At 27.2% G+C, this 10944-nt stretch overlaps 2 protein-coding genes across 2 annotated transcripts; one reads left to right on the top strand and one right to left on the bottom strand.

Moving 5' to 3' along the window:
• Positions 1-5593: 5593 nt before the first annotated feature.
• LOC108335672 (pathogenesis-related protein 2) lies at positions 5594-6421 on the top strand. Its single transcript, XM_017571752.2, has 2 exons — positions 5594-5881; positions 5956-6421. The coding sequence occupies exons 1-2, from the start codon at positions 5701-5703 to the stop codon at positions 6240-6242; spliced, it is 468 nt and encodes a 155-aa protein (XP_017427241.1). The 5' UTR covers positions 5594-5700; the 3' UTR covers positions 6243-6421.
• Positions 6422-8997: 2576 nt separating this feature from the next.
• LOC108334686 (pathogenesis-related protein 2) lies at positions 8998-9845 on the bottom strand. The gene is made up of 2 exons (XM_017570598.2): positions 9535-9845; positions 8998-9459 (listed from the first exon to the last, which is right to left on the bottom strand). The coding sequence occupies exons 1-2, from the start codon at positions 9713-9715 to the stop codon at positions 9173-9175; spliced, it is 468 nt and encodes a 155-aa protein (XP_017426087.1). The 5' UTR covers positions 9716-9845; the 3' UTR covers positions 8998-9172.
• Between the last annotated feature and the right edge of the window lie 1099 nt (positions 9846-10944).

Raw genomic sequence — 10944 nt, 5'->3', positions numbered from 1 at the left:
AAAGTATTATTTTTTAACTATTAATATTAAAAAGTAAAAAATTCAAAAATTAATAAATTATTATATTGAAAATAACAAAAATAGTCTCAAATATAATAATTTAATATTACTTGTATTTTATATTAAACTATCATTAAATAGATATTATTTTGGTTACAAGGTCGAGGTTATAAATTTTTCAAATCCTATGCATTTAAGTACTTGTTCGTATTACCCTTTATCATTCACTTCATTTGGTTGAATTAAGAAATTACCAAAGTTAACAAACATTCTATAAATTCAACATAAATGCATAAAATTTTCATAATTTATTTTCTCATCTCAAATTTGTATTTATAAATTTTGAAATAAATTTTATAAAAGCTTTGAATATTTTTCTTCAAAAAAGTAATAATTTAGGTGTAAATTTTATGTCATAAAAGCATGATATGATGAGATTTGATGATGCTTGTATTTGTTGTTGATGGTTCTCTCAATGAAAATGTAAATTATGGAACAATATATATATGATAATTTTAAACAACTTTGTACTGAAAAGTCGATGTTTTTACTAATTTTTCTAAATATAATTGATTATTTTAATTTTGTAATCAATTTATTATCTCAAATAATAATTGATTATCATAAAAGAAAAATATTTTTAAAAACTTTACAAAATAATTGATTGTTTTAAACAATAGTCAAATTTTAGCTAGTGTTAACGAGTTAAATTCAAACAATTGGTGAAAATCGATTAAACTTCGTTGAGATGACTTAATTGAATTCGACCAATTTTCATCGTGATCAACTCTATCAAATTAAAAATTTTGACCGTAACCCAATCTGTCCTAAATTAACTTTTAGTCTAACTAAATCTATCTCAACTTTTGGACCAGATGTATTCGTTTTAACTTTCTATCCATATTCTTATGTGCTGCTGTATTTTTTATCAACCAAATAGTTTTAAGTTACTTTTCAAAGGTTCAGTTTTAAATAATTCTGTATTTTTAATATAATATAATATTTATTTAACATGTCTGTTAATTTTGTCCATCCTTATTTATGTATCTCTTCTATCTATTCTTGGATGTATTGCCATGACATTGTCTCTGAGTAAAGCCCGTGCAAAGAGGTTTTGGGCCATCGTTCGTTCTTTTGGGTGTTGTTCCCTCCACCACCACATCTTTCTCCTTCCACCTCCCCTTTACTATTTTGTCCCTCAGTAAAATTTTATTTTTAGGGTTATTATTTTTGTAATTTTACCCATTCACAACCTATTTCCTTAATAACTTATTCTAGTCTCGTACATGAGTAAAATACTTTTCTTTCATTTTAACATTATATTTCTTCCTCTCTTTCTACAAGTTGCAAAGATTGGTGGTGGTGGAAAGAATTATCAAGCAGTCTCCCTCTCGCGGTGCAGTGCGTGGAGTGTTTCCTCGTATTCGAATAAACCTTGAAATAAAACCCTAAAATAAAAAACGTAACCTTTAAACGGAGGTGACATCCTTCAACGGATGTCAACATCCGTTTAAGGAAAAACGGATGTCAACATCCGTTTAAGGAAAAACGGATGTCGACATCCGTTTAAGGAAAAAACGGATGTCGACATCCGTTGAAGATGTCACCTCCCGTTTAAAGGTTACGTTTTTTATTTTAGAGTTTATTTTATTAGGGGATATCCATTCAAGGATGTCACCTCCGTTGATATATACTTCCTCACGCTGGTTGATGTTCTGGACGTTCCTCGATGTTCCTCCACACCACAGCGGCGACGCTCCTTCACACCACCGCGACAATGGAAGCTTTCAAACCAAAAAAAAAAAACTGGGAAAAAAAAGGAATGGAAGCGCAGGAGGTAGGGAGGTGAAACGAAAATGGAGAAAGAGGAAGATAGTTATGTGGGTGGGTGCTGGGAAAGTAAAATTAGAGTTTCAAATTATTTAAAATAGGGTAAAAGTAAAAATCTTTTTAACTTAAGGATATAATTGTATTTAAAATAATGTGAAGAGGTAGAGAAAGTATAGGGTGGTAGTGGAGGGAGCAACACCCGGTTCTTTTTTACCAACATTATTCTTTTCTCTGTAATGTAAATATAGCAGATGGTTTCGAAAAAGTAATATGTTTTTTGAGTTTTCTATCATTATCTTTTTTTGTAGTCAAGTATTGCGTTGGGAAGCATTCTTATTCAAAGAATATAAATTGTACAAAGGTCAATTTCAACTATGGCGACTGTTTGCTGTATTGATCGGAATGAATAATTTTATATTAAATTATTAGTATTCAGTTCTTATTTTAGTATTATATATATATATATATATATATATATATATATATATATATATAATAAGTTTAGGACATCACAATCACCTGACAATTCCTTAGGGGTAATATAAATATTATAAAAAGAATAAATTTTTGTATTTATAAAGAAAAGGAGAAATTGAAAGGTAAAATAGGAATGTAAATGCATGTAAAATTTATTGGGTATCATGGTATTTATATGTGACAAGAATATTAAGAATGAATGTAAAATGTTAAGAATTTTTATATATATAAAGGAAAAGAGAAATTGAAATCTAAAGTAGTAAATGTAATAAAATGAAGTAAAAATTTATTGGGTATCAAAATATTATGATTCTTATACATGACAAATGTTTAAAATTGAATTTTAACTCTAATTCAATTTTATAATTTTATAAAATTAATTTGTAAAATAAAATTTATATTTAATTATAAATTATAATGATATTAAGAAATGAATTTTTAAGTATAACTTAATATTAAAAACCAGTTTCTAGAAAAATATTTACATATTATATTTTATAAATTAGTTTTATTTATAAGACTTAAAATACGTGTTTATCTCATTGTATATATTATTGTTTATTTAGCACAAAAGAAAAGAATTCCACACATTTGTTTAGACCATACTCGCCATATTGAAACACAATATTTTCATACATATCTTGGTCGTTTTCGTATTTCAATCAAACTGCATCTATGCATAATATACATTGTCTAACCGTCCAAAGAATTTTATGTTCTACAGATGTTGTTGTTGATTTATGAGCCCATGAGTTAGCTTTCCCCTTTAATGACTATAAGTATCATTGAATCAAAAGAGAAACGTCTTTAGTCAAGAAATGCAATTAATCAATTGTTGAGAAGTCGATATGTCACTTTATTCTAACCCATAGAAAAAAAGGAAAAATCTACATCAAGAGAAGTATAGTCAAATAATTTAGGGGTGGAAAGTTTACTAACCTAATTTAACTTGAATTTATTACATCTTTGACTTACAAGATTGACCCGAATTATTCTATGTTGTTTTTGTCTATATTTATATAAAGTTTAAAAAGATAAAAAGATTATATTTGTTAAAATTAAAGTTTGAAGATATAAGTTTGTTAAGATCGACAAGAATATGTCTTGTCAATAAACAATCTTCTTCTTACAAGATAGCATATGTATCATCCATTTTTGTTTTTCAACCATTATTTTCTTTTCATTTAATGTTAAATATTATTATTTGATGTGTATGTAGCTTTCAAATTCAAAGATAATATTGGTATGTACATGTCAATTTCAAACGATCAACTATGACGACTGTTTGCAGTATTTGGGGAGTGGATAATTTTATAGTTTATATTAAAGTAGTATATATATAAAATTCCCAGTTGAAAAAAAATTAAAGAATTCTTTATAGACGCCCTTCCAGGTTTTGTTGAAGTAATTGGAGTTTGGGTTCTCATAACCAGATTCGAGAAAGTGATATTATTTCTTTTAGTACAGATTTTGGTTAGCTTGAGCGTATTTTTATATTGTCTTGTCAAGGTTAAAATTCGTCGGTGAATTTGAATTTAAGGTAAAAAAATGTCATATTTTAATATAAGTTAATTTTTAATTTAATTGATTTAAAATTCGGCCTACTTAAGTTGAATATGTAATAAGTTAAGTTAATTTATTAATTCATTTAATTTAATTTAATTATTTATTAATTTATATTTTAATATTATTAGTTAACATTTATTTTTATTGTATTTTAGATGAGATAAAAAAAAATATGTTTTTAAGAGAAAAAAATATTATGAATTTATTCAATTGTTTGATATTTTTTATTTTGAATTATGTTTGGAGTTTAACATCATTTTAAAAATTTATTTAGATTTGATTTAAAGAAAATTAATTTTTTTAGATTTAAAAAAAGTTGTAATTAAATAAATCAATAAGTCAATTCATTTAACTCACCAACTCGTGTTGGATCGAACTTGAGTTTGAATATTTTTGGATTGCTAATAAATAAGTCGAGTTGAATTGATTTACTAAGTAATTAACCTGTAATGGGTCGGATCAGATCAGACCGGATTATCCATTTTGACAATACTAATTTAATGTAATTATTCTTAAGCTTGACCAAATTCTATTTATCTATGATATTTTTCTTAAATTAAATTAATCTAATTAAATTTTTGACTTATTTTCTAAATTTTTTAACAGTTTATATTATATAAATATTTATGAAATCAAACAATAAATTTATCTGTGGTAACGAATTTAAAAAATTAATAATCGTCTTTATTAAATAAAACAACCATTTGATAATTCTTGTTTCAGTATAGGATATCTCATTCTGATTTGATTCCAATGAGAGAAGAGGACATATTTTAGAAAATTCAGTTATTTTAGTACTTTTATAATTTTATTTTTATAACTGATGAATTTAGTTAGTTTTTAAATACAATGGTTTAAACACTTTTACTCTCTACCAAATTTCCTAATATTGGATAAGAGTAAAAATTGGACTAAAGATTTTGTTCATCTCCATTTTACGTTTACCTTTCTATAAAAAAATGATCAAACAAGAAATATCTAGATCTCATTTAAAATATTATATGTTAATATTATGAAACAATTATAACCATAAAAACAAACAATTATATCTAACATCAGTGTCACTAAAGCTTATGTGTTTTTTTTAATTGGAAAAAAGAAGCTTACATATGATTTTAGTCTTTATTTTAAGTTATAAAATGGGATTTAAATACAAAAATAATGTATAAGAGGAATAAAAATCCTACAGTTATGATATTATAATGAAACAAGTTAATTGATAAATTATGCATTGACAAAACAAGTAACACAATCGCTGCCCGGAGAATTTTAAGAATTGGGAGGCCGCCATTCTAGAATATGTTAGATAGGAAACTGGACTTTACGCTTTCATATATTTATACTAAATATTTTATTTGAATAATTCGTTTATATTAACATGTTCAGTTTTTAATACAATAAAAATCATATTCGTAATAATTAAAACTTTAATTTTATAATTTTTATTAATAATGAATAAAACTGAGTTAAGTATATGTTAGATTTTTACTAATTGTTATTTGTTAGAAATTAAAATTGAATCATTAGTAATAAAAAACACTAAAAAAGAATTAAATATTATAATTTTTTTATTATATAAAAAATGAAATATATCAAACAGTCTTATTATTGTATTTTTTAAAAAAGAATGTAAGTAAACGAAGAACAGAGGATGCCCCCAAAACCTTGTGTCAGCTTCACTCTTTGATATTCATAGAAAGAAACACATTGAGACCAAAGTTTGTGCTTATAAATAGACGTCAGTCTCTGCCAAATACCCACAAACCAAACATCTTCTTCTCCTTCTATTCTCGTATTCTTCGATCTCTTTTATACCATCCATTAATAATGGCTGTTTTCACATTCGATGACCAAACCACTTCACCTGTAGCTCCTGCTACCCTTTACCAAGCTCTTGTGAAAGACGCCGACAACATCGTACCAAAGGCGGTTGATTCCTTCAAGAGTGTTGAAATCGTTGAGGGCAACGGTGGCCCCGGAACCATCAAGAAAATCTCTTTCCTTGAGGGTAACTTACATCTTCACTTTTTTTCTACATCTTTTCTCTATCTGCATTGTAACACTATCTTCACACATGAACAGATGGAGAGACAAAGTTTGTGTTGCACAAAATAGAAACAATAGACGAGGCAAACTTGGGATACAGCTACAGCATTGTTGGAGGTGCTGCTTTGCCAGACACTGCAGAGAAGATCACAATCGACACTAAACTCAGTGATGGCCCCAACGGAGGCTCAGTAGTAAAGCTGAGTATAAAATATCACAGCAAAGGAGATGCACCACCTAATGAAGATGAGCTCAAAGCTGGCAAAGCCAAGAGTGATGCTCTTTTCAAGGTCATCGAGGCTTACCTTTTGGCCAATGCTTGATCGGAACTTGAGTCATTAACCACATCTTTCCTTATATTATATTATATACAAGACTACCTTAAGTTGATTTTCAATGTAATGGTGTTTCCTTTCTTTTCGCCATTGATGGCAAAGTTACGTGAGGGGTTGATATCTTTGTAACTCACTTCATCAATAAACTATCATGAAATATTGCATCACCTCCGAGTTTCTTTTATTGTTTATGATATGAAGAATTTAATCCAGGTTTTTAACATTGGACGCCCCGAATCAATGTTAGTAAATTGAATTTAACTTTTATATATATATTCATCAATATTTCTATACACAAATCAATAAATATTAAAAATTAGAGGTTCACCAAACAATAACCATGTTACAAAAATGACATATTAAATCGGTTTAGAAATCGATATTGTCTAAATGTAATAAGTGGAACACATATAATATTGGTTGTCTAAGTTGAGGCTTCTTAACACTGAAGGATTGCCGAAAAACTAGAAGAAAGAGACGAAACCAATGAAGTTTTTTCTAAACGACAGTAACAAAGCTTTTCAACGACAGCAAGGACTCCGTTATTCTTAAATGCAACTGTGGTGAGTGAGAGCTAGGGTGAGAACGGAGGATCAAAACACAAGATTTACTGAAAATTCATATAAAGAGAGGAAAATGGAACAGTGGAGATTCTGGAAAAGAAAATGAAAACAGAAAGGAGGGAGGTGCAAAAATGGAGAAGAGAAGACAAGGACACTAGAGAAGATGAAAAGCTCTTAAATGAAAGGAAAAAAGAAGCAAATGCATTAAAAAGTATACGGTTCTATTAAATAATAACAATGTGAATCTTGTGCATTCATCCACGATATAAAGATGTTTCTAAATCACTGTTTCAAAATATCACAAACAAAAATATGTCTATGCTTCGTGAAAATTCTTTCGACCTATACAATGGAATATATCCTCTGTTTAATCTTTCATATTAACTTCTATCTTCTTTCTCAATATCAAATATTGTTAGAATATGAACCAGTTCATCATATTGTCTATGTTGTGTAATATTCAAGTATCCGTCATAAATAGGATATTCTTGTATGATGTGTAATGTTTGTAATCACTCATTCATACTTCATAAATTAATGCATGGGGGTAGTATAATGTTTCATTGCTGTGTCTATTAGATTGTCGCAACTTTAATCTATTTTTCAAATACTTTTGTAAGTAGCAAGTGATCTTAAAACGGGTAATCCGGTCCAAGTTGGTCACTTAGTGAGTCGATCCAACCCGATTCACTTATTAGCAAGTTAAAAAAATTTGAGCCCGGTTCAACCCACTGCGGGTTGATTCACTAACTCCCTTAATTATAAATTTTTTTTAAAATAAAATAATAATAATTTTTTTAATTCAAATCTAAATAAATTTAAGTCTAAAATGATGTTAAACTTTAAAGACAATTCAAAATAAAAAAATTATATTATACAATCCAAGCTTAATCAAAAAACAAACACACAAACAAATAATGTTTTTAATATTGACAATTTTTGTATCACTTGTCCATCTATAATATTAGATTCTTGAATAGATAAATCTATAATATTTTTCTCTCTTGAAACATTTTTTTATCCTATCTATAATATAATAAAAAAATACTAACTAATAATATTGAAACACAAAATAATAAATAATTAAATTAAATTATGTGGGTTGATGAGTCAACACGGCTCAACACAAGTTCAACCCAGGTGAGCCGAATTGAAAATTATAAAAAGATTACATTTTTCAAACTTAATCTAGCTCAAATCCGTGGTGAACCAAGTTGGCTCGCGGATTACAACTCATTTTAACAGTACTAATAAATGTACATCTCTTTTGTTTTGAAACATTTTCCCATTGTAATAGACATCGTTTTGTATAAGTGAAAGGTATTAGATTAAATCCACCATAATCAAAGGTGTGAAAAAAAATCAAATAAATTTTGCATACACGGAAACTTCACACAAAAAAAAATGAATATGACTTGATCTACAATTATTAATAAAGTAAACAAGAATAATCTTTTCTCACTCTTTAACTAGACGATTCAACATTTAATAAAAGCAATTAATACTATATTAGTTATTTCATTGAATCACATTTATGAAATTATAGTTCACTCACATGAAATTATTATAAAGCAACAGCAATCTTAAATAAAGCATAATAAATAACTTATCGATAAATTAAATTCTATGAATTTTCGTGGTAGTCTCCTTTATTTTGTTTGTGAATGAAAACCAAACATAACAATAAAGTTAACATGTTAAATACATTGCACACTATAGTATGTCCAATTGAGTCTTATTATCAATATCAAATCTTAAATCCCAACAAACATGTTAAATCACAAAATGAATATATATATTTTATTACACTCTTACTAAAAAATGTACTCTTACAATTAAAACAAAAGATAAATAATTTTTTTGTTTTTAAATTTAAGTGTGAAATTAGAATTTGTTTTTATTTTAGGACTAATATGTTTTATTTTTAAACTTTAAAAATAAATAGATATTATATTTTTAATCTAATAGTATTAATTTTTTTTATATATTAAGTGAACATTTTAAGTTAATATTTAAGTTGTAACTTTTAAATCTAAATTATTCAAATGTCATCTTAAAATATTGTTCAATATATAAAAAAATCAAATTTTATATCTAAGTGAAAGAATTAAAAATATATTTAATTCTAAAAAATTAAATTAAATTCTACATAAATTCATTACCGTAAAAAAAAGAGCCAATTTTTAAGTGATAACATATTTTATTTATAATTTATTGAAAAAGAAATCAACCCCTGACGTGACTTTGCCGTCGACGGCGAAAGAAAGGAAACACCATTACATTGAAAATGAACTTAAGGTAGTCTTGCATATAATATAATATAAGGAAAGATGTGGCTAATGACTCAAGTTCCGATCAAGCATTGGCCAAAAGGTAAGCCTCGATGACCTTGAAAAGAGCATCACTCTTGGCTTTGCCAGCCTTGAGCTCATCTTCATTGGGTGGTGCATCTCCTTTGCCGTGGTAAGATATGGTCAGCTTTATAAGTGATCCTCTGTCGGGACCGTCGCTGATTTTAGTGTCGATTGTGATCTTCTCTGCAGTGTCTGGCAAGGCAACACCTCCAACTATGCTGTAGCTGTATCCCAAGTTTGCCTCGTCTATTGTTTCTATTTTGTGCAACACAAACTTTGTCTCTCCATCTGTTCATTTGTGAAGATAGTGTTACAATGCAGATAGAGAAAACACGTACAAAAAAAGTTGAAGATGTATCTTACCCTCAAGGAAAGAGATTTTCTTGATGGTTCCGGGGCCACCGTTGCCCTCAACGATTTCAACACTCTTGAAGGAATCAACCGCCTTTGGTACGATGTTGTCGGCGTCTTTCACAAGAGCTTGGTAAAGGGTAGCAGGAGCCACAGGAGAAGTGGTTTGTTCCTCGAAGGTGAAAACAGCCATGATTAATGGATGGTATAAAAGAGATTGAAGAATATGAGAATAGAAAGAGAAGAAGATGTTTGGTTTGTGTGTATTTGGCAGAGACTGGCCTCTATTTATAAGCACAGTCTTTGGTCTCAATGTGTTTCTTTCTATGAATATCAAAGTGTGAAGCTGACACAAGGCTTTGGGGCATCCTCTGTTCTTCGTTTACCACTTACATTCTTTTTTTAACAATATAATTATAAGGCTGTTTGATATATTTCATTTTTATATAATAAAAAAATCATATATTATTTTGTAATTTTAACTTATATTTATTACATAAAAAAATTAATATTCATATATAATTTTTTGAAAAAAATTACCTTCTAATTTTGTATTTTAAATTTTAAATTTTAGTGTTTTTTATTACTAATTATGTATTAATTTTAATTACTAACAAACAACAATTCATAGAAATCTAACATATACTTAATTCAATTATATTATTATAAAAAAAATTAAATAAAATTTATAAAATTAAAGTTTTTATTATTCATATAAAATATTTAGTATAAAATATATGAAATCATAAAGTCCAATTTCCTATCTAACAACTTCTAGAATGGCGGCCTCCACATTCTTAAATTTCTCCGGGCTGCCATTGTGTTATTTGCTTTTTCAATGCATAGCTTCTCAATTAACTTCGTTCGTTATAGTATCATAAGGATATTTATTCTTTTTTGCATTATTTTAGTATTTAAATCTCATTAATAAATTAAAATAAAGACTAAAATCACATAATCTTTTTTCCTGATTAAAATAAAAACATAAGCTTTAGTGACACTAATATATAAAAATGCAAGTCTATATAACATGTTAATCTTTTCTTAAATCCTGATCAATATCCCCACTAAAAAAAAATATAGACAAAAATGTTTGTCTTTATGGTTATAATTGTTTCATAATATTAAAATATAATATTTTAAATGAGATCTAGATATTTCTTGTTTGATTATTTTTCTATAGAAAGGTATACGTAAAATGAAGATGAACAAAATCTTTAATCCAATTTCTACTCAATATTAGGAAATTTGGAAGAGAGTAAAGGTGTTTACACCATTGTATTTAAAAACTAACTAATTTATCAATTATAAAATAAAATTATAAAAGTATGAAAATAACTGAATTTCTAAAATTTGTCCTCTTCTCCCATTGGAATCAAATCAGAAAAGAGATATCCTATACTAAAACTTTCAAAGAATTAT

This window comes from Vigna angularis, chromosome 1, assembly GCF_016808095.1.
Source record: "Vigna angularis cultivar LongXiaoDou No.4 chromosome 1, ASM1680809v1, whole genome shotgun sequence".
NCBI lineage: Eukaryota > Viridiplantae > Streptophyta > Magnoliopsida > Fabales > Fabaceae > Vigna > Vigna angularis.
Note: the sequence above shows the minus strand (reverse complement) of the source record. Positions and strands in the feature narration are given on the sequence as shown.